The sequence below is a fragment of the Passer domesticus genome, chromosome 4 (genome assembly GCF_036417665.1).
Source record: "Passer domesticus isolate bPasDom1 chromosome 4, bPasDom1.hap1, whole genome shotgun sequence".
NCBI classification, from domain to species: domain Eukaryota; kingdom Metazoa; phylum Chordata; class Aves; order Passeriformes; family Passeridae; genus Passer; species Passer domesticus.
The window spans coordinates 2,892,996-2,914,919 of NC_087477.1; the positions used below are offsets into that span (position 1 = coordinate 2,892,996).

The 21,924-nt window shown below is 52.5% G+C and overlaps 2 protein-coding genes across 2 annotated transcripts in view; one reads left to right on the forward strand and one right to left on the reverse strand.

Moving 5' to 3' along the window:
• The window catches only part of LOC135299814 (zinc finger protein 271-like), a 593,489-nt gene that overhangs the window by 127,470 nt on the left and 444,095 nt on the right, over positions 1-21,924 (forward strand). The window lies entirely within an intron of this gene.
• On the reverse strand, positions 245-1,282 carry LOC135298385 (ribosomal RNA processing protein 1 homolog). Its single transcript, XM_064415964.1, has 3 exons — positions 1,135-1,282; positions 812-1,019; positions 245-494 (listed from the first exon to the last, which is right to left on the reverse strand). Exons 1-2 carry the CDS (start codon positions 1,156-1,158, stop codon positions 816-818), a joined length of 228 nt encoding a protein of 75 aa, XP_064272034.1. The 5' UTR covers positions 1,159-1,282; the 3' UTR covers positions 245-494; positions 812-815.

The following is a 21,924-nucleotide window of genomic DNA, read 5'->3' on the forward strand; positions in this document are numbered from 1 at the left end:
CCTGCTCCAACATGGGATTCATGGGCCAGGGCACGCTGGGCTTTGCCCCTACAGCTCCCAAGTGTGTCCAGAGAAACTGCAAGGAGAGGCTCACCTCTGTCAGTGGGACCCCTCTGTGCACAGGGACCCCCACTCCTGGGGAGGCTGTGCCAGGGACCTCCAGCCCTGGGAACCTGGAGCAAGTGGAAAGCACAACTTGTCAAAATGCTGCCTGTGCCTGAAGCAAATGCAAGGAGAACTGAGATGTGAAAAATAAAATTTGTTTATTACAGAAGAACAGAAGCAAAAATACAGAAGATATTTACATTCTAAGAATGTTTGTAACAACAACAATTGATAGAACATATATAGAGAAAAACCTACCTAGCAAAACTATGTGAAATGTATTTACAGAAGTCCAAAATAGCCCTAAAATCTATATTCTAAAAAACAACAACAAAGTGTAAAACATATATACAAAAGGGTGGTGCCTCTGTCGGTGATGTCCATCGCACCTGGAAGAAAAGCAAATGGCACGGTCACTCCAGTCAGGCACAGAGGGCTCTTGCATGTGCCCCCAGGCTGGCACATGCTTACCCAGCAGCAGGACTCTGCTACCAGAACTGAGCCTGGCTGGGTCTGGCATGGAGCTTGTGTGGAGCAAAGCAGGCACAGGACGGGCTGTGGATGGCCACCAGAATCCAGTGCCCTGGCTACAATGTCCCTGAGCAGGGAGCACCCAGCCCAGCCCCAGCCTGGCAGCAGGAGACCCACTCTGCCTGTCCTGCTGCTGGCATTGCTCTTCATGCCAAGATCATGGCCGCTTCCTCACCTTCTTAATCAATATCCATGTCCTCAATGGACTCTTCCATATCCACATCCATCTCTTCGTCCTCATGCACATCCACGTCCATCTCTTCTTCATCATCCTCATCCACATCCATCTCTTCCTCTCCAGGGTCTTCTCCGTCTATTTCCATCTCCTCCTCCATATCAATCTTGGTATCTACCTCCATCTCCTCCTCTCTGTCTGGGACAGCCTGCAGAGGTAGGTAGCAAAAGCTCAGAGCGGGTCCCTGTCCCACTCCATGCCCACAGAGCTCCAGCCCACCCGGGCAGGTGGGGGGTGTCCACCTCCATGGAATGGCACCATACCTTCCTCAGAAGAAAGGGGAGCATCCTGCAGGGCTGGATGATGAAATCCAGGCACTCAGGAGCTGTCAGGAATGATCGAGGTGATCGGGGTATCGGGGCGATAAGAAGAGTGAAAGGCGAGGGCAGGAGCAAGGTGCAGAGCGTGTCAACACAGCGGCCAAGGGTTGTGTTGTGCCCTTTGCTGGGCGCTGGACGTTCCAGCTGGAGCGTGGGCTGTGACATCACAGTTCCCAGGCTCCATCTGAAGTGGACAGTGGAGACCATGGAATGATGGAGTCCCTGAACGGTTGGGCTTGCAAGGGAGCCTGAAGAACAACATCTTGTTCCCAGCTGAGCAGTCTTCCCCCAGAGCATGCTGCTGAGAGCCCTGTTGCCAAGGATGGGACATGCACAGCCTCTGTGCACAGCCTGGGCCAGTGCCCCACCACCCCCAGTGGAAAAGAGCAGCTTCCTTAGATGCAGCTTCCATCAACCTGCTGCAGTTGAAAGCCATCCCCCCTTGTCCTGTCAGCACAGGCCCTGCTGAACACTCTGTCCCCTTCTTTCCTGCGGGAGCCTTCCAGTCCTGCAGAGCCGCAGTGAGGCTGCCCAGTGTCTCCTCTCTCCAGGCTGAGCATCCCCAGCCCCACTTGCCCAGCAGTCAGTCACATCAGGGCCAGTCAAGGCTGAAGGGTAGCAAATAGCATCAGGAACTGAGAGATGCAAGCTTTAGACCCAGGTGTCCTGGCTTGTAAAATAAGCATGTATTCTATTTTTGCCATCTGTTGGGGGTTAGGCAGTTTTTCTTATCTCTTTCAAGAACAATGACACTGCCTGGAAGATAATCTCCTGCTAATGGGCTATTGAATTACTCACTGTGGCTGGTAAGATTAGTTACATCATCCCATTGGGAGATGCTCCACCCAGAGGGAGGAGCCAAGCATCCCTGCCACCATAAAACAAGCATTTCTGAGACCACAGACAGCCTTCTTCGCTGGATTTCCCAGAGGAATCAGGAACCAAGGCCCAGCTGCTCCTTCGCCGCATTTTCAGAAAGGATCTACACCCTTCTGCACATCGCCGCTCCAGGAGGAGCAGCCACCATCTGGCTGGACTACTATCAACACCCTGACTTCTCAGGGTGTCAGGTTTTTCTCACTCTGCCAGTGGTTTTTTGCTTGTGCTAAATTACATTGTTATTTAGGGTTTTTTTTCTTCCTAGTAAAAAACTGTTATTCCCATTCCCATATCTTTGCCTGAGAGCCCTTTTAATTCTGAAATTGTGATAATTCGGAAGGAGGGGGTTTACCTTTTCCATTTCACAGGAGGCTTTTGCCTTCCTTCACAGACTCCTGTCTTTTCAAACCAAGACAGATTTTGGCACCTGAACAGGGGCTCGAGGGCATTGAGAAAAAAAAAAAAAAAGGGATTAACAGTTCTTAGGTAGTTTAATTTTTAAGTACCACCATGTGGTCTAGTTTTCCCTGGTTTGGGTGGCATGTGGTCGCAAGTGTATTCTTCCCATTTACAGGCCCTTATCTAAATATGGGTCCTATAACTAAAGCCACTGTGTCTGTTATCAAGTTTGTCCTCTGGGTGAAGGATTCATGGATCTTTAATTTCCTCTGGATGGCAGGTACATAGATTCAGAGCTATCACACACTAACTGCATGTTTTTGGAGTTACTTTAATAATGGTACCTACTGTGAGGAAATGACACGGGGGGAAACTTTCTCCCAACCTTTTAACCATCTTTTTGGGTCTGCTCCACCAGTTTTCGAAGGGTTAAGATCCACTCTAAGTGCTAATGATATCATACAATGGATGGTGTTGCTGATATGCCTGTTATGTTTAGCACTCAGAGATAAGAGAAGATTAACCTGGATAAGTACCCTGACACTTACACCAGAGACTAGGGATGCTGCTGCAGAGCCTGACACTACCCCAGAGACTGGAGATGCTGCTGCTCCAGAGCCTGACCCTGCCCCACAGCCTGCCTCAGAAACGAACCACCCAGATTGGGTGAGGGTGCTGGTTAAGGAGATGCAGGAGATGCAAGAGATGCTGAAGGAGTGCATTTCACCAGCTGGTGAGAAGCCCGCCTTTTGCCTTGAAGAGGGACAGTCTAATAGTACAGCTGTGGAACCCACAAATGTTACAACTGTCCAGGCTCCAGCTGAACCACAAAGGCAGTCACAGCCAGCAGCAGTTGCCCCGGTAGAAACAAGGAGGTCTGAGATGAAAGCAGAGCACCCAGATAGAGATAGGAATGGAGGAACCTCACAACCCACAGGGGAGCCAGGAGTTGCGATCATCACCGAGTCCCTGACGTACGAAAGTCTCCGTAATCTGCACAAAGACATTGTGCGACGAGGGCGTGAGGCTTATACTACCTGGCTACTCCGGGTCTGGGACCTTATGGGTACAGGCGTGCAGCTGGACGGTGGTGAGGCAAGGAACTTGGGACCCTTAATCCAGGACTCAGGTATGAATCAGATTTTTGTAAGGGAGCCAGGATCCCTTTCTCTCTGGGAGCGGCTTTTAATGAGTGTCAGAGAGAGGTTTGTCCACAGGGAGAGAATGCAGGAGCACCACCATAGAATGCGTTGGAAGACCCTGGAGGAAGGGATCCAACAGTTAAGGGAAGTGGCAGTATTAGAGGTACTCTTTGGGAGGGATGGACAACATAATAATGACCCCGACAAGGTCAGGTGCACAGGGCAAATGCTGTGGAGTCTGGCAAATCTGGGGCCATCTCAGTACACCACTTTCATTGCAACAATTGATGCTGACACTAACCGAGAGACAGTGGGCTCTGTTGCCAACAAACTTAGGAATTATGAGAGTATGATTAATGGCCCAATGCAGGCTCATATCTCAGCTGTGATTAAGGAGTTCAAAGAAGAGATGAGGGAGGAAATGAGGAAGGTTAATGCAGCACCCGTACGAGTCACAGGCCCCAAAGTCAGAGCCCAACATTCCCCAGCTAGAGAGAGAGGGTACACCCCAAGGGCTAATCTGTGGTTCTTCCTGCGTGACCACGGGGAAGACATGGGGAGGTGGGATGGGAAACCCACTTCTGTCCTGGCAGCACGGGTCTGTCAACTCAAGGAGGGAAACTCTAACCAGGGGAGTTCCACCAAGGTGAAGGTAGCCTCAACCTCCCATGACCAAGCTTTTGGGTACGATCTGTCAGATCCCCTTGAAGGGACCTCTAGTATGTATACCCAGGAGAGGAATAATAACCAGTGTTAGAGGGGCCCTGCCTCTAGCCAGGGAGAGGCACGGGAAAACCGGATCTTCTGGACAGTGTGGATCCGATGGCCTGGCACATCAGAGCCACAAAAATACGATGCCCTAGTTGATACTGGTGCGCAGTGTACCCTGATACCATCGGGACATGTGGGGGCAGAGCCTGTTTCTATTGCTGGTGTGACAGGGGGATCACAGCAATTGACCCTGGTGGAAGCCGAGGTGAGCCTGACTGGGAAGGAGTGGCAGAAACATCCTATAGTGACTGGCCCAGAGGCCCCGTGTATTCTGGGCATAGACTTCCTCCGGAACGGCTATTACAAAGACCCAAAGGGACTCAGGTGGGCTTTTGGCATAGCTGCTGTAGAGGCAGGGGACATTAAGCAATTGAACACCTTGCCTGGACTGTCAGAAAACCCGTCTGCAGTAGGACTCCTGAGGGTGGAAGAGCAACTCGTGCCAATTGCGACCTCGACAGTGCACCGCCGGCAGTATCGGACGGATCGAGATGCCGTGATCCCCATCCACAGAATGATTCGTGAGCTGGAGAGCCAAGGGGTGGTCAGCAAAACCCACTCACCATTCAACAGCCCCATCTGGCCTGTGCGCAAATCTGACGGAGAATGGAGATTGACTGTGGACTATCGTGCCTTGAATGAAGTGACTCCACCGCTGAGCGCCGCTGTACCGGATATGCTGGAACTCCAGTACGAGCTGGAGTCCAAGGCAGCGAAGTGGTATGCCACTATTGATATTGCTAATGCGTTTTTCTCCATTCCTCTGGCAGCAGAATGCAGGCCTCAGTTTGCTTTCACCTGGAGGGGCGTGCAGTACACCTGGAACCGACTGCCCCAGGGGTGGAAACACAGTCCCACTATCTGCCATGGACTGATCCAGACTGCACTAGAAAAGGGTGAGGCTCCAGAACACCTGCAGTACATCGATGACATCATTGTGTGGGGGAACACAGCGGCAGAAGTGTTTGAGAAAGGTAAGAGGATCATCCAGATACTGCTAGAATCTGGCTTTGCCATCAAGAAGAGCAAAGTCAAGGGACCTGCCCGAGAAATCCAGTTCCTGGGAGTGAAATGGCAAGACGGACGGCGCCAGATTCCCACTGAGGTCATCAACAAGATCACCGCTATGTCCCCACCAACCAGCAAGAAGGAAACACAAGCTTTCCTAGGTGCCATAGGTTTTTGGAGGATGCACATTCCCGAGTATAGCCAGATTGTGAGCCCTCTTTACCTGGTTACCCGCAAAAAGAACGATTTCCACTGGGGCCCTGAGCAGCAACAAGCCTTCACCCAAATCAAGCAGGAGATCGCTCATGCTGTAGCCCTTGGCCCAGTCAGAACGGGACCAGAAGTCAAAAATGTGCTCTACTCTGCAGCCGGGAACAATGGTTTGTTCCTGGAGCCTTTGGCAGAAGGTGCCTGGTGAGACTCAAGGTCGACCATTGGGATTCTGGAGCCGAAGTTTCAAAGGGTCCGAAGCCAACTACACCCCAACAGAGAAGGAAATCTTGGCTGCCTATGAAGGAGTTCAAGCCGCCTCAGAGGTGATTGGCACGGAAGCACAACTCCTCCTGGCAGCCCGACTACCAGTGCTGGGGTGGATGTTCAAAGGAAAGGTTCCTACTACCCACCACGCCACCGACGCCACATGGAGCAAATGGATTGCCCTCATCACCCAGCGCGCCCGTATTGGAAACCTGAATCGCCCTGGGATTTTAGAGATAATTACGAACTGGCCAGAAGGTGAAAACTTTAGTCTCACTGACAATGAGGAGCAGGTACAAGCGACAAGAGCTGAAGAAGCTCCACCCTATAACCAACTACCAGCAGAGGAAACACGTTACGCTCTTTTCACTGACGGTTCTTGTCGCATCGTAGGGATGAACCGGAAGTGGAAAGCAGCCGTATGGAGCCCCACACGACAGGTTGCACAAGCTACCAAAGGAGAAGGTGGATCGAGCCAACTTGCTGAACTCAAGGCCGTTCAGCTGGCCCTGGACATTGCTGAAAGGGAGAGGTGGCCAAAGCTCTACCTTTATACTGATTCATGGATGGTAGCCAATGCTCTATGGGGCTGGCTGGGAAGGTGGAGAAAAGCCAACTGGCAACGTAAAGGAAAACCAATCTGGGCTGCTGATATATGGAAAGACATTGCCTCTCGGGTGGAGAAACTAACGGTGAAAGTCCGTCATGTAGATGCCCATGTCCCCAAAAGTCGGGCTAATGAGGAACACCGAAACAACGAGCAGGTAGATCAGGCAGCGAGAATAGAAGTGTCAAAGATAGACTTAGATTGGCACCATAAGGGGGAGTTGTTCCTGGCTCGATGGGCTCACGATGCCTCGGGTCATCAGGGCAGAGATGCCACCTACAAGTGGGCACGAGACCGAGGGGTGGATCTAACCATGGACAGTATTTCTCAGGTTATCCACGACTGTGAGACATGTGCTGCCATCAAACAGGCCAAGCGGGTGAAGCCCCTGTGGTATGGGGGGCGGTGGTCCAAGTACAAGTATGGGGAGGCCTGGCAGATTGACTACATCACACTGCCCCAGACATGCCAAGGCAAGCGCTACGTGCTGACCATGGTGGAAGCCACCACTGGATGGCTAGAGACCTACCCTGTACCTCATGCCACTGCCCGGAACACCATCTTAGGCCTGGAAAAGCAAGTGCTATGGAGACATGGCACACCTGAAAGGATTGAATCTGACAACGGCACCCATTTCAAGAACGGCCTTATCAACACCTGGGCCAGAGAACATGGTATCGAATGGATATATCATATCCCCTATCATGCTCCAGCTGCTGGCAAAGTTGAACGGTGCAACGGACTCCTTAAGACTACCCTGAAGGCACTTGGTGGGGGAACATTTAGAATCTGGGAAAATAACCTGGCAAAAGCAACCTGGATGGTCAACACCCGAGGGTCCATCAATCGAGCTGGCCCTGCCCAGTCTGAACCCTTGCACACAGTAGATGGAGATAAAGTCCCTGTGGTACATATGAAGGGTATTTTAGGGAAAACTGTCTGGATTAATCCCACCTCAGGCAGAGACAAACCCATCCGTGGGATTGTTTTTGCTCAAGGACCTGGTTACACTTGGTGGGTAATGCAGAAAGATGGGGAAACCCGTTGTGTACCACAGGGAAACCTGGTCTTAAGTGAAAACTGAGTATAAGATTTCATTGTGACACAGATGGAAATAGAATAAGGGGTGGATAATGTCCTGGCTTGTAAAATAAGCATGTATTCTATTTTTGCCATCTGTTGGGGGTTAGGCAGTTTTTCTTATCTCTTTCAAGAACAATGACACTGCCTGGAAGATAATCTCCTGCTAATGGGCTATTGAATTACTCACTGTGGCTGGTAAGATTAGTTACATCATCCCATTGGGAGATGCTCCACCCAGAGGGAGGAGCCAAGCATCCCTGCCACCATAAAACAAGCGTTTCTGAGACCACAGACAGCCTTCTTCGCTGGATTTCCCAGAGGAATCAGGAACCAAGGCCCAGCTGCTCCTTCGCCGCATTTTCAGAAAGGATCTACACCCTTCTGCAGATCGCCGCTCCAGGAGGAGCAGCCACCATCTGGCTGGACTACTATCAACACCCTGACTTCTCAGGGTGTCAGGTTTTTCTCACTCTGCCAGTGGTTTTTTGCTTGTGCTAAATTACATTGTTATTTAGGTTTTTTTCTTCCTAGTAAAAAACTGTTATTCCCATATCTTTGCCTGAGAGCCCTTTTAATTCTGAAATTGTGATAATTCGGAAGGAGGGGGTTTACCTTTTCCATTTCACAGAAGGCTTTTTGCCTTCCTTCACAGACTCCTGTCTTTTCAAACCAAGACATATGGTCAGTTTCCATGGCAACCATAACCAGCCCCCTGTTGCTATGGTCAGTTTCCATGGCAACCATCCCCAGCCCCCTGTTGCTATGGTCAGTTTCCATGGCAACCATCATCAGCTACCGTTGCTATGGTCAGTTTCTATGGCTACCATCACTAGTCCCCTGTAGCTATGGTCACTATCCATGGCAACCATCACCACCCCCCAGTTGCTATGGTCAGTTTCCATAGCAATCATCCCCACCCCCCTGTTGCTATGGTCAGTTTCCACGGCAACCATTCCCAGCACCCCGTTGCTATGGTCAGTTTCCATGGCAGCCATCCCCAGCCCACTGTTTCTATGGTCAGTTTCCATGGCAACCATCCCCAGCTCCCGTTTCTATGGTCAGTTTCCATGGAAACCATCCCCAGCCCCCCGTTGCTATGGTCCGTTTCCATGGCAACTATCGCCACCGCCCGTTGCTATTGTCGGTTTCCATGGCTAGCATCACCAGCCCCTTCTTGCTATGGATAGTTTCCATACCAACCATCCCCAGCCTCTCGTTGCTATGGTCGGTTTCCATGACAACCATCCTCAGCCCACTGTTGCTGTGGTCAGTATCCATGGCAACCATCCCTAGCTCCCTGTTGCTATGGTCAGTTTCCAAGGAAAACGTCTCCAGCCCTCCGTTGCTATGGTCGGTTTCCATGGCAACAATCGTGAGCCCCCTGTTGCTATGGTCAATTTCCATGGCAACCATCTACACCCCGCAGTTGCTATGGTCTATTTCCATGGCAGCCATCCCCAGCCCCCTGTTGCTATGGTCAGTTTCCATGGTAACCATCAACACCCCCCAGCTGCGATGGTCACTTTCCATGGCAACAACCCCAGCCCCCTGTTGATATGGTCGGTTTCCACAGCAACCATCAACACCCCCCAGTTGCAGTGATCAATTTCCATGGCAACAACCCCAGCCCACTCTTACTATGGTCAGTTTCCACGGCAATTATCACCAGCCCCCAGTTGCTATGGCCAGTTTCCATGACAACCATCCCCAGCACCTTGTTACTATGCCAGGTTCCATGGCAACCATCACCAGCCCCCCGTTGCTATGGTCAGTTTCCATGGCAACCATCCCCAGCCCCCAGTTGCCATAGTCACTTTCCATGGCAACCATTCCCAGCCCCTTGTTCCTATGGTCAGTTTCCATGGCAACCAACCCCAGCCCCCTGTTGCTATGGTCAGTTTCCATGGCAAACATTACCAGCCCCCTGTTGCTATGGTCAGTTTCCATGGCAACCATCCCCAACCCATTGTTGCTATGTCAGGTTCCATGGCAACTATCACAGCCCCCGTTGCAATGGTCAGTTTCCATGGCAACCATCAGCAGCACACTGTTGCTATGATCAGTTTCCGTGGCAACCATCCCCAGCCCCCGCTTGCCATGGTCACTTTCCATGGCAACCATCACCAGCCCCTTGTTGCTATGATCAGTTTCCATAGACACCATCCCCAGCCCCCCTTGCTATGGTCGGTTTCCATGGCAGCCATCCCCACCCCATGTTGCTATGGTCAGTTTCCATGACAACCATCCCCACCTCCGGTTGCTATGGTCAGTTTCCATAGCAACCATGCCCCCGGTGCTATAGTCAGTTTCCGTCGCAACCATCACCAGCATGCCTGTTGCTATGCTCGGTTTCCATGGCAACCATACCCAGCACCCCGTTGCTATGGTCAGTCTCTATGGTAACCACCCGCAGCCCAATGTTGCTATGGTCACTTTCCATGGTAACCATCCCCTGGCCCTTGTTGCTATGATCAGTTTCCATGGCAGCCATCCCCAGCCCACTGTTGCTATGGTTAGTTTCCATGGCAGCCATCCCCAGCCCACTGTGGCTATGGTTAGTTTCCATGGCAACTATCACCATCCCCCTGTTTCTATGGTCGGTATCCATGGCAGCCATCCCCAACCCCCTGTTGCTATGGTCAGTTTCCATGGCAACCATCCCCAGCTCCCGTTTCTATGGTCGGTTTCCATGGAAACCATCCCCAGCCCCCTGTTGCTATGGTCCGTTTCCATGGCAACCATCGCCACCCCCCGTTGCTATTGTCGGTTTCCATGGCTACCATCACCAGCCCCTTCTTGCTATGGGTAGTTTCCATACCAACCATCCCCAGCCTCTCGTTGCTATGGTCGGTTTCCATGACAACCATCCTCAGCCCACTGTTGCTATGGTCAGTATCCATGGCAACCATCCCTAGCTCCCTGTTGCTATGGTCAGTTTCCAAGGAAAACCTCTCCAGCCCTCCGTTGTTATGGTCGGTTTCCATGGCAACAATCGTGAGCCCCCTGTTGCTATGGTCAGTTTCCATGGCAACCATCAACAGCCCCCAGTTGCGATGGTCAGTTTCCATGGCAACCATCACCAGCCCCCTGTTGATATGGTCGGTTTCCACGGCAACCATCAACACCCCCCAGTTGCTGTGATCAATTTCCATGGCAACAACCCCAGCCCACTCTTGCTATTGTCAGTTTCCACGGCAATTATCACCAGCCCCCACTTGCTATGGCCAGTTTCCATGGCAACAATCCCCAGCCCCTTCTTACTATGTCAGGATCCATGGCAACCATCCCCAGTCCCCCGTTGCTATGGTCAGTATCCATGGCAACCATCCGCAGCCCACTGTTGCTATGGTCACTTTCCATGGCAACCATCACCAGACCCCAGTTGCTATGGTCTGTTTCCATTGCAACCATCAACACCCCCCCAGTTGCTATGATCAATTTCCATGGCAACCACCCCCAGCCCCCTCTTGTTGTGGTCAGTTTCCATGGCAATCAACCACACACCCATGTAGCTATGGTCAGTTTCCAGGGCAACCATCCCCGGCCCCCTGTTGGTATGGTAAATATCAATGGTAGACATCACCAGCCGCCCGTTGCTATGGTCAGTTTCCATGGCAACCATCATCAGCCCGCCATTGCTATGGTCAGTTTCCATGGCAGCCATCCCCAGCCCCCCGTTGCTATGTCAAGTTTCCAGGGCAGCCATCACCAGCCCCCTGTTGCTCTGGTCAGTTTCCATCGCAACCACCCCAGCCCCCTGTTGCTATGGTCGGTTTGCAAGGAAAACATCACCAGCCCCCTGTTGCTATGGTCAGTTTCCATGGCAAACACCCCCAGCCCCCTCTTGCTATGGTCAGTTTCTATGGCAACCATCACAACTCCCCTATTGCTATGGTCTATTTCCATGGAAACCATCACCAGACCCCAGTTCCTGTGGTCAATATGGTTGGTTTCCGTGGCTACCATCACCAGCCCCCTGTTGCTATGATCGATTTCCATGGTAACCATCACCAGCCCCCTGTTGCTATGGTCAGTTTCCAAGGAAAACGTCTCCAGCCCCCTGTTGCTATGGTCAGTTTTCATGGCAACCATCCCCAGCCTCTTGTTGCTATGGTCGGTTTCCATGACAACCATCCCCAGCCCGCCTTTGCTATGGTCAGCTTTCATGGCAGACATCACCGGCATACTGTTGCTATGGCAAGTATCCATGGCAACCATCCCTAGCTCCCTGTTCCTATGGTCAGTTTTCCAGGAAAACATCACCAGCCCCCTGTTGCTATGGCCAGTTTTCATAGCAACCATCCCCAGCACTCCATTGCTATGGTCAGTTTCCATGGCAAACATCACCAGCCCACTGTTGCTATGGTCAGTTTCCATGGCAGCCATCCCCAGCCCCCTCTTGCTATGGTCAGTTTCCAAGGAAAACGTCACCAGCCCCCAGTTGCTCTGGTCAATTTCCACGGCAACAATCAGCAGCCACCTGTTGCTATGGTCAGATCCCAATGAAAACATCACTAGCCCCCTCTTGCTATGGTCAGTTTCCATGGCAACCATCCCCAGCCGCCTGTTGCTATGATTCATTTCCACGGCAACCATCACCAGCCCCCTGTTGATACGGTCCGTTTCCATGGCAAGCAGCAACACCCCCCAGTTGCTATGATCAATTTACATGGCAACAATCCCCAGCCCACTCTTGCTATGGTCAGTTTCAAAGGAAAACATCTCAAGCCCCCTGTTGCAATGGTCAGTTTTCATAGCAACCATCACCAGCCCCCTGATGCTATGGCCAGTTTCCATGGCAACCATCCCCACCTGCCTGTTGCTATGGTCCGTTTCCAAGGAAAACATCACCAGCTCCCTGCTGCTATGCTCGATTTCCATGTCAGCCATCACCAGCCCCATGTTGCTATGGTCAGTTTCCACGACAATCATCACCAGACACCTGTTGCTATGGTCAGTTTCCATAGCAATCATCCCCACCCCCCAGATGCTATGGTCAGTTTCCATGGCAACCATCACCATTCCCTGTTGCTATGGTCAGTTTCCATGGAAACCATCCGCAGCCCACTGTTGCTATGGTCACTTTCCATGGCAACCATCCCCCGCCCCTTGTTGCTATGATCAGTTTCCATGGCAGCCATCCCCAGCCCCCTGTTGCTATGGTCACTTTCCATGGCAACCATCGCCACCCCCCGTTTCTATGGTCGGTTTCCATGGAAACCATCCCCAGCCCCCTGTTGCTCTGGTCAGTTTCCATGGCAACCATCCCCAGCTCCCCATTGCTATGGTCGGTTTCCATGGCAGCCATCACCAGCCTCCTGTTGCTACGGTCGGTTTCCATCGCAACCATTCCCAGCCCCCCGTTCCTATGGTCAGTTTCCACGGCGACCACCATTAGTACCCCGTTGCTATGGTAAATCTCCATGGCAGCCATCCCCAGCCCACTGTTGCTATGGTCAATTTCCATGGCAACCATCACCCGCCCCCTCTTGCTATGGTCAGTTTCCAAGGAAAACATCTCCAGCCCCCTGTTGCAATGGACAGTTTTCATATCAAACATCACCAGCCCCCTCTTGCTATTGTCTGTTTCCATGGCAACCATCCCCAGCCCCCCGTTGCTATGGTCAGTTTCCAAGGCAGCCATCACCAGACCACTGATCCTCTGGTCAGTTTCCATGGCAACCATCCCCAGCTCCCCGTTGCTATGGTCAGTTTCCACATCGACCACCATTAGTACCCCGTTGCTATGGTAAATCTCCATGGCAACCATCCCCAGCCCACTGTTGCTATGGTCAGTTTCCATGGCAGCCATCAAAAGCCCCTTGTTCCTATGGTCAGTTTCCTTGGCAGCGATCCACAGCCCCCCGTTGCTATGGTCAGTTTCTATGGCAACCATCCCCAGCCCCCAGTTGCTATGATCAGTTTCAATGGCAATTATCATCAGCCCGCCAGTTGCTATGGTCAGTTTCCATGGCAACCATCCCCAGCACCCCGTTGCTATGGTCAGTTTCCATGGTAACCATCCGCAGCCCACTGTTGCTATGATCACTTTCCATGGCAACCATCCCCCGCCCATTGTTGCTATGATCAGTTTCCATGGCAGCCATCCCCAGCTCCCGATTCTATGGTCGGTTTCCATGGCAACCATCCCCAGCCCCCTGTTGCTATGGTCCGTTTCCATGGCAACCATCCCCACCCACCGTTGCTATTCTCGGTTTCCATGTCTACCATCACCAGCCCCTCCTTGCTATGGACAGTTTCCATGGTAACCATCCCCAGCCCACTGTTGCTATGGTCAGTTTGCATGGCAGCCATCAAAAGCCCCTTGTTCCTATGGTCAGTTTCCTTGGCAGCGATCCACAGCCCCCTGTTGCTATGGTCAGTTTCCATGGCAATCATCCCCAGCCCCCTGTTGTTATGGTTGGTTTCCGTGGCTACCATCACCAGCCCCCTGTTGCTATGATCGATTTCCATGGTAACCATCACCAGCCCCCTGTTGCTATGGTCAGTTTCCAAGGAAAACGTCTCCAGCCCCCTGTTGCTATGGTCAGTTTTCATGGCAACCATCCCCAGCCTCTTGTTGCTATGGTCGGTTTCCATGACAACCATCCCCAGCCCGCCTTTGCTATGGTCAGCTTTCATGGCAGACATCACCGGCATACTGTTGCTATGGCAAGTATCCATGGCAACCATCCCTAGCTCCCTGTTCCTATGGTCAGTTTTCCAGGAAAACATCACCAGCCCCCTGTTGCTATGGCCAGTTTTCATAGCAACCATCCCCAGCACTCCATTGCTATGGTCAGTTTCCATGGCAAACATCACCAGCCCACTGTTGCTATGGTCAGTTTCCATGGCAGCCATCCCCAGCCCCCTCTTGCTATGGTCAGTTTCCAAGGAAAACGTCACCAGCCCCCAGTTGCTCTGGTCAATTTCCACGGCAACAATCAGCAGCCACCTGTTGCTATGGTCACTTCCCAATGAAAACATCACTAGCCCCCTCTTGCTATGGTCAGTTTCCATGGCAACCATCCCCAGCCGCCTGTTGCTATGATTAATTTCCACGGCAACCATCACCAGCCCCCTGTTGATACGGTCCGTTTCCATGGCAAGCAGCAACACCCCCCAGTTGCTATGATCAATTTACATGGCAACAATCCCCAGCCCACTCTTGCTATGGTCAGTTTCAAAGGAAAACATCTCAAGCCCCCTGTTGCAATGGTCAGTTTTCATAGCAACCATCACCAGCCCCCTGATGCTATGGCCAGTTTCCATGGCAAACACCCCCAGCCCCCTCTTGCTATGGTCAGTTTCTATGGCAACCATCACAACTCCCCTATTGCTATGGTCTATTTCCATGGAAACCATCACCAGACCCCAGTTCCTGTGGTCAATATCCATGGCAGCGACCCCCAGTCCGCTGTTTCTATGGTCAATTTCCATGGCAACTATCACCAGCCCCTTGCTGCTATGGTCGGTATCCATGGCAACCAACCCCAGCCCCCTGTTGCTATGGTCAGTTTCCATGGCAAACATTACCAGCCCCCTGTTGCTATGGTCAGTTTCCAAGGAAAACATCACCAGCCCCCTGTTGCTATGCACGGTTTCCATGGCAGCCATCATCAGCCCCATGTTGCTATGGTCAGTTTCCATGGCAATCATCACCAGACACCTGTTGCTATGGTCAGCTTCCATAGCAATCATCCCCACCCCCCTATTGCTATGGTCGCTTTCCATGGCTACCATCACCAGACCCCTGTTGCTATGGTCAGTTTCCATGGTAACCATCCGCAGCCCACTGTTGCTATGATCACTTTCCATGGCAACCATCCCCCGCCCATTGTTGCTATGATCAGTTTCCATGGCAGCCATCCCCAGCTCCCGATTCTATGGTCGGTTTCCATGGCAACCATCCCCAGCCCCCTGTTGCTATGGTCCGTTTCCATGGCAACCATCCCCACCCACCGTTGCTATTCTCGGTTTCCATGTCTACCATCACCAGCCCCTCCTTGCTATGGACAGTTTCCATGGTAACCATCCCCAGCCCACTGTTGCTATGGTCAGTTTGCATGGCAGCCATCAAAAGCCCCTTGTTCCTATGGTCAGTTTCCTTGGCAGCGATCCACAGCCCCCTGTTGCTATGGTCAGTTTCCATGGCAATCATCCCCAGCCCCCTGTTGTTATGGTTGGTTTCCGTGGCTACCATCACCAGCCCCCTGTTGCTATGATCGATTTCCATGGTAACCATCACCAGCCCCCTGTTGCTATGGTCAGTTTCCAAGGAAAACGTCTCCAGCCCCCTGTTGCTATGGTCAGTTTTCATGGCAACCATCCCCAGCCTCTTGTTGCTATGGTCGGTTTCCATGACAACCATCCCCAGCCCGCCTTTGCTATGGTCAGCTTTCATGGCAGACATCACCGGCATACTGTTGCTATGGCAAGTATCCATGGCAACCATCCCTAGCTCCCTGTTCCTATGGTCAGTTTTCCAGGAAAACATCACCAGCCCCCTGTTGCTATGGCCAGTTTTCATAGCAACCATCCCCAGCACTCCATTGCTATGGTCAGTTTCCATGGCAAACATCACCAGCCCACTGTTGCTATGGTCAGTTTCCATGGCAGCCATCCCCAGCCCCCTCTTGCTATGGTCAGTTTCCAAGGAAAACGTCACCAGCCCCCAGTTGCTCTGGTCAATTTCCACGGCAACAATCAGCAGCCACCTGTTGCTATGGTCACTTCCCAATGAAAACATCACTAGCCCCCTCTTGCTATGGTCAGTTTCCATGGCAACCATCCCCAGCCGCCTGTTGCTATGATTAATTTCCACGGCAACCATCACCAGCCCCCTGTTGATACGGTCCGTTTCCATGGCAAGCAGCAACACCCCCCAGTTGCTATGATCAATTTACATGGCAACAATCCCCAGCCCACTCTTGCTATGGTCAGTTTCAAAGGAAAACATCTCAAGCCCCCTGTTGCAATGGTCAGTTTTCATAGCAACCATCACCAGCCCCCTGATGCTATGGCCAGTTTCCATGGCAAACACCCCCAGCCCCCTCTTGCTATGGTCAGTTTCTATGGCAACCATCACAACTCCCCTATTGCTATGGTCTATTTCCATGGAAACCATCACCAGACCCCAGTTCCTGTGGTCAATATCCATGGCAGCGACCCCCAGTCCGCTGTTTCTATGGTCAATTTCCATGGCAACTATCACCAGCCCCTTGCTGCTATGGTCGGTATCCATGGCAACCAACCCCAGCCCCCTGTTGCTATGGTCAGTTTCCATGGCAAACATTACCAGCCCCCTGTTGCTATGGTCAGTTTCCAAGGAAAACATCACCAGCCCCCTGTTGCTATGCACGGTTTCCATGGCAGCCATCATCAGCCCCATGTTGCTATGGTCAGTTTCCATGGCAATCATCACCAGACACCTGTTGCTATGGTCAGCTTCCATAGCAATCATCCCCACCCCCCTATTGCTATGGTCGCTTTCCATGGCTACCATCACCAGACCCCTGTTGCTATGATTAGTTTCCACGGCAACCATCACCAGCCCCCTGTTGATATGGTCCGTTTCCATGGCAACCATCAACACCCCCCAGTTGCTATGATCATGGCAACAACCCCCAGCCCACTCTTGCTGTGGTCAGCTTCCACGGCAATTATTACCAGCCCCCTCTTGCTATGGCCAGTTTCCATGACAACCATCCCCAGCCCCTTGTTACTATGCCAGGTTCCATGGCAACCATCAGCAGCCCCCCGTTGCTATGGTCAGTTTCCATGGCAACCATCCCCAGCCCCTAGTTGCTATGGTCAGTTTCCATGGCAAACATTACCAGCCCCTAGTTGCTATGTCAGTTTCCATGGCAACCATCCCCAACCCATTATTGCTATGTCAGGTTCCATGGCAACTATCACAGCCCCCTTTGCAATGGTCAGTATCCATGGCAACAATCCGCAGCACACTGTTGCTATGGTCAGTTTCCGTGGCAACCATCCCCAGCCCCCGGTTGCCATGGTCACTTTCCCTGGCAACCATCACCAGCCCCTTGTTGCTATGATCAGTTTCCATAGACACCATCCCCAGCCCCTCTTGCTATGGTCGGTTTCCATGGCAGCCATCCCCACCCCATGTTTCTATGGTCAGTTTCCATGACAACCATCCCCACCTCCAGTTGCTATGGTCAGTTTCCACAGCAATCATCACCAGACACCTGTTGCTATGGTCAGTTTCCATAGCAACCATCCCCACCCCCCGTTGCTATGGTCAGTTTCCATCGCAACCATCACCAGCACGCCTGTTTCTACGCTCGGTTTCCATGGCAAACATACCCAGCACCCCGTTGCTATGGTCTGTTTCCATTGCAACCATCAACACCCCCCCAGTTGCTATGATCAATTTCCATGGCAACCACCCCCAGCCCCCTCTTGTTGTGGTCAGTTTCCATGGCAATCAACCCCACACCAATGTGGCTATGGTCAGTTTCCACGGCAACCATCCCCGGCCCCCTGTTGGTATGGTAAATATCAATGGTAGACATCACCAGCCGCCCGTTGGTATGGTCAGTTGCCATGGCAACCATCATCAGCCCGCCATTCCTATGGTCAGTTTCCATGGCAGCCATCCCCAGCCCCCCGTTGCTATGTCAGGTTTCCAGGGCAGCCATCCCCAGCCCCCTGTTGCTATGGTCAGTTTCCAAGGAAAACATCACCAGCCCGCTGTTGTTACGGTCAGTTTCCATGGCAACCACCCCAGCCCCCTGTTGCTATGGTCGGTTTGCAAGGAAAACATCACCAGCCCCCTGTTGCTATGGTCAGTTTCCATGGCAACCACCCCCAGCCCCCTCTTGCTATGATCAGTTTCTATGGCAACCATCACCAGCCCCCCGTTGCTATGGTCAGTTTTCATACCAACCATCCCCAGCCCGCCGTTGCTATGGTCAGCTTTCATGGCAGATATCACCGCCATACTGTTGCTATGGTCAGTATCCGTGGCAACCATCCCCAGCACCCCGTTGCTATGGTCAGTTTCCATGGCAACCATCCCCAGCACCCCGTTGCTATGGTCAGTTTCCATGGTAACCACCCGCGGCCCACTGCTGCTATGGTCACTTTCCATGGCAACCATCCCCGCCCCTTGTTGCTATGGTCAGTTTCCATGGCAGCCATCCCCAGTCCACTGTTGCTATGGTCAGTTTCCATGGCAACCATCCCCAGCTCCCGATTCTATGGTCGGTTTCCATGGCAACCATCACCAGCCCCCTGTTGCTATGGTCCGTTTCCATGGCAACCATCGCCACCCCCCGTTGCTAAGGTCGGTTTCCATGGCTACCATCACCAGCCCCTTCTTGCTATGGATAGTTTCCATAGCAACCATCCCCAGCCTCTCGTTGCTATGGTCGGTTTCCATGACAACCATCCTCAGCCCATTGTTGCTATGGTCAGTATCCATGGCAACCATCTACACCCCGCAGTTGCTATGGTCTATTTCCATGGCAGCCATCCCCAGCCCCTTGTTGCTATGGTCAGTTTCCATGGCAGCCATCACCAGCCCCCTGTTGCTATGGTCAGTTTCCACGGTAGCCATCCCCAGCGCTTTGTTGCAATGGTCGGTTTCCATGGCAACCATCACCAGACCCCCATTGCTGTGATCAGTGTCCATGGCAGCGACCCCCAGCCCCCTGTTGCTATGGCCAGTTTCCATGACAACCACCCCCACCCCCTGTTGCTATGGTCAGTTTCCTTGGCAGCAATCATCACCAGACACCTGTTGCTACGGTCAGTTTCCATCGCAAACATCACCAGCCCGCCTATTGCTATGGTCAGTTTCCATGGCAACCATCCCCAGCCCCCCGTTGCTACGGACAGTTTCCATGGCAACCATCACCAGCCCTTTGTTGCTATGATCAGTTTCCATAGCAAACATCCCCGGCCGCAGTTACTATGGTCTGTTTCCATGGCAACCATCAACACCCCCCCAATTGTTATGATCAATTGCCATGGCAACCACCCCCAGCCCCCTCTTGTTGTGGTCAGATTCCATGGCAATCATCCCCAGCCCCCTGTTGCTATGGTCAGTTTCCATAGCAACCATCCCCCCGCCCGTTGCTCTGGTCAGTTTCCATCGCAACCATTCACCAGCCCGCCCGGTGCTATGGTCAGTTTCCATGGACACCATCCCTCCGCCCGTTGCTCTGGTCAGTTTCTATGGCAACCATCACCAGCCCGCCTATTGCTATGGTCAGTTTCCATGGCAACCATCCCCAGCCTCCTGTTGCTATGGTCAGTATCCATGGCAGCGACCCCCAGCCCCCGGTTGCTATGGTCTATTTCCATGGCAACTATCACCAGCCCCCAGTTGCTATGGTCTGTTTCCATGGCAACCATCAAGGCCCCCCAGTTGGTATGATTAATTTCCACGGCAACCACCCCCAGCCCCCTCTTTTTGTGGTCAGTTTCCATGGCAACCAACCCCATACCCCTGTTGCTATGGTCGGTTTCCATGGCAGCCATCACCAGCACCCCGTTGCTATGGTAAATTTCCATGGAAACCATCCCTAGCCCCCTGTTGCAATGGTCGGTTTCCAGGGCAGCCATCACCAGCCCCCAGTTGCTATGGTCAGTTTCCGTGGCAACCATCCCCAACCCCCTGTTGCAATGGTCATTTTTCATAGCAACCATACCCAGCCCCCTATTGCTATGGTCGGTTTCTAAAGCTACCATCTCCAGCCCCCTGTTGCTATGGTCGGTTTCCCTGGCAACCATCAGCAGCTCCAATTACTATGGTCGTTTTCCATGGCAGCCATCACCAGCCACCTGTTGCTATGGTCGGTTTCCAAGGAAAACGTCACCAGACCCCTGTTGCTATGGTCAGATTTCATGGCAACCATCCCCAGCCTCTTGTTGCTATGTCAGGTTCCATGGCAACCATCCCCAGCCCCCCGTTGCTATGGTTAGTTTCCATTGCAGCCATCCCCAGCCCCTAGTTTCTATGGTCGGTTTCCAAGGCAACCATCCCCAGTCCCCTGTTGCTATGGTTGCTTTCCATGGCAACCATCCCCAGCCCCCCGTTGCTATGGTCGGTATACAAGGAAAACATCACCAGCCCCCTGTTGCTATGGTCAGTTTCCATGGCAACCATCCCCAGCTCCCCGTTGCTATGGTCAGTTTCCATCGCAGCCATACCCAGCCCATTGATTCTGTGGTCGGTTTCCATGGCAACCATCCCCAGCTCCCCATTCCTATGGTCCGTTTCCACGTCGACCACCATTAGTACCCCGTTGCCATGGTAAATCTCCATGGCAACCATCCCCAGCCCACTGATGCTATGGTCAGTTTCTATAGCAGACATCAAAAGCCCCTTGTTCCTATGGTCCGTTTCCTTGGCAGCGATCCACAGCCCCCTGTTGCTATGGTCAGTTTCCATGGCAATCATCCCCAGCCCCCTGTTGTTATGGTCTGTTTCCGTGGCTACCATCACCAGCCCCCTGTTGCTATGATCGGTTACCATGGTAACCATCACCAGCCCCCTGTTGCTATGGTCAGTTTCGAAGGAAAACGTCTCCAGCCCCCTGTTGCTATGGTCAGTTTCCATGGCAACCATCCCCAGCCTCTTGTTGCTATGGTCGGTTTCCATGACAACCATCCCCAGCCCGCCGTTGCTATGGTCAGTATCCGTGGCAACCATCCCTAGCTCCCTGTTGCTATGGTCAGTTTTCCAGGAAAACATCACCAGCTCCCTGTTCCTATGGTCAGTTTTCAGAGCAACCATCACCTGCCCCCTGTTGATATGGTCGGTTTCCACGGCAACCATCCCCAGCAGCCCGTTGCTATGGTCAGTTTTCATGGCACACATCACTAGCCCACAGTTGCTATGATCAGTTTCCATAGCAACCATCACCAGCCCCGCGTTGCTATGGTCGGTTTCCATGGCAAGCATCCCAAGCTCCCCGTTGCTATGATCAGTTTCCATGGCAGCCATCCCTAGCCCCCTCTTGCTATGGTCAGTTTCCAAGGAAAACATCACCAGCCCCTTCTTGCTATGGTCAGTTTCCATGGCAACCATCCCCAGCACCCTGTTGCTATGGTCAGATCCCAAGGAAAACATCACTAGCCCCCTCTTGCTATGGTCAATTTCCATGGCAAACATCCCCAGCCCCCCGTTGCTGTGGTCAGTTTCCACGGCAACCATCACCAGCCCCCTCTTGCTATGGTCCGTTTCCATGGCAATCATCAACACCCCCCAGTTGCTATGATCAATTTACATGGCCACAACCCCCAGCCCCGTCTTGTGGTGGTCAGATTCCATGGCAATCATCCCCAGCCCCCTCTTGCTATGGTCAGTTTCCAAGGAAAACATCTCCAGCC

Bases quoted from the DNA above. Each gene is read 5' to 3' on its own strand.
- LOC135298385 (XM_064415964.1), bottom strand. From the start codon at position 1,158: ATGCTCCCCTTTCTTCTGAGGAAG. The intron at 1,020-1,134 runs GTATGGTGCCAT...CTACCTCTGCAG, and splicing joins TCCCCTTTCTTCTGAGGAAG to GCTGTCCCAGACAGAGAGGA.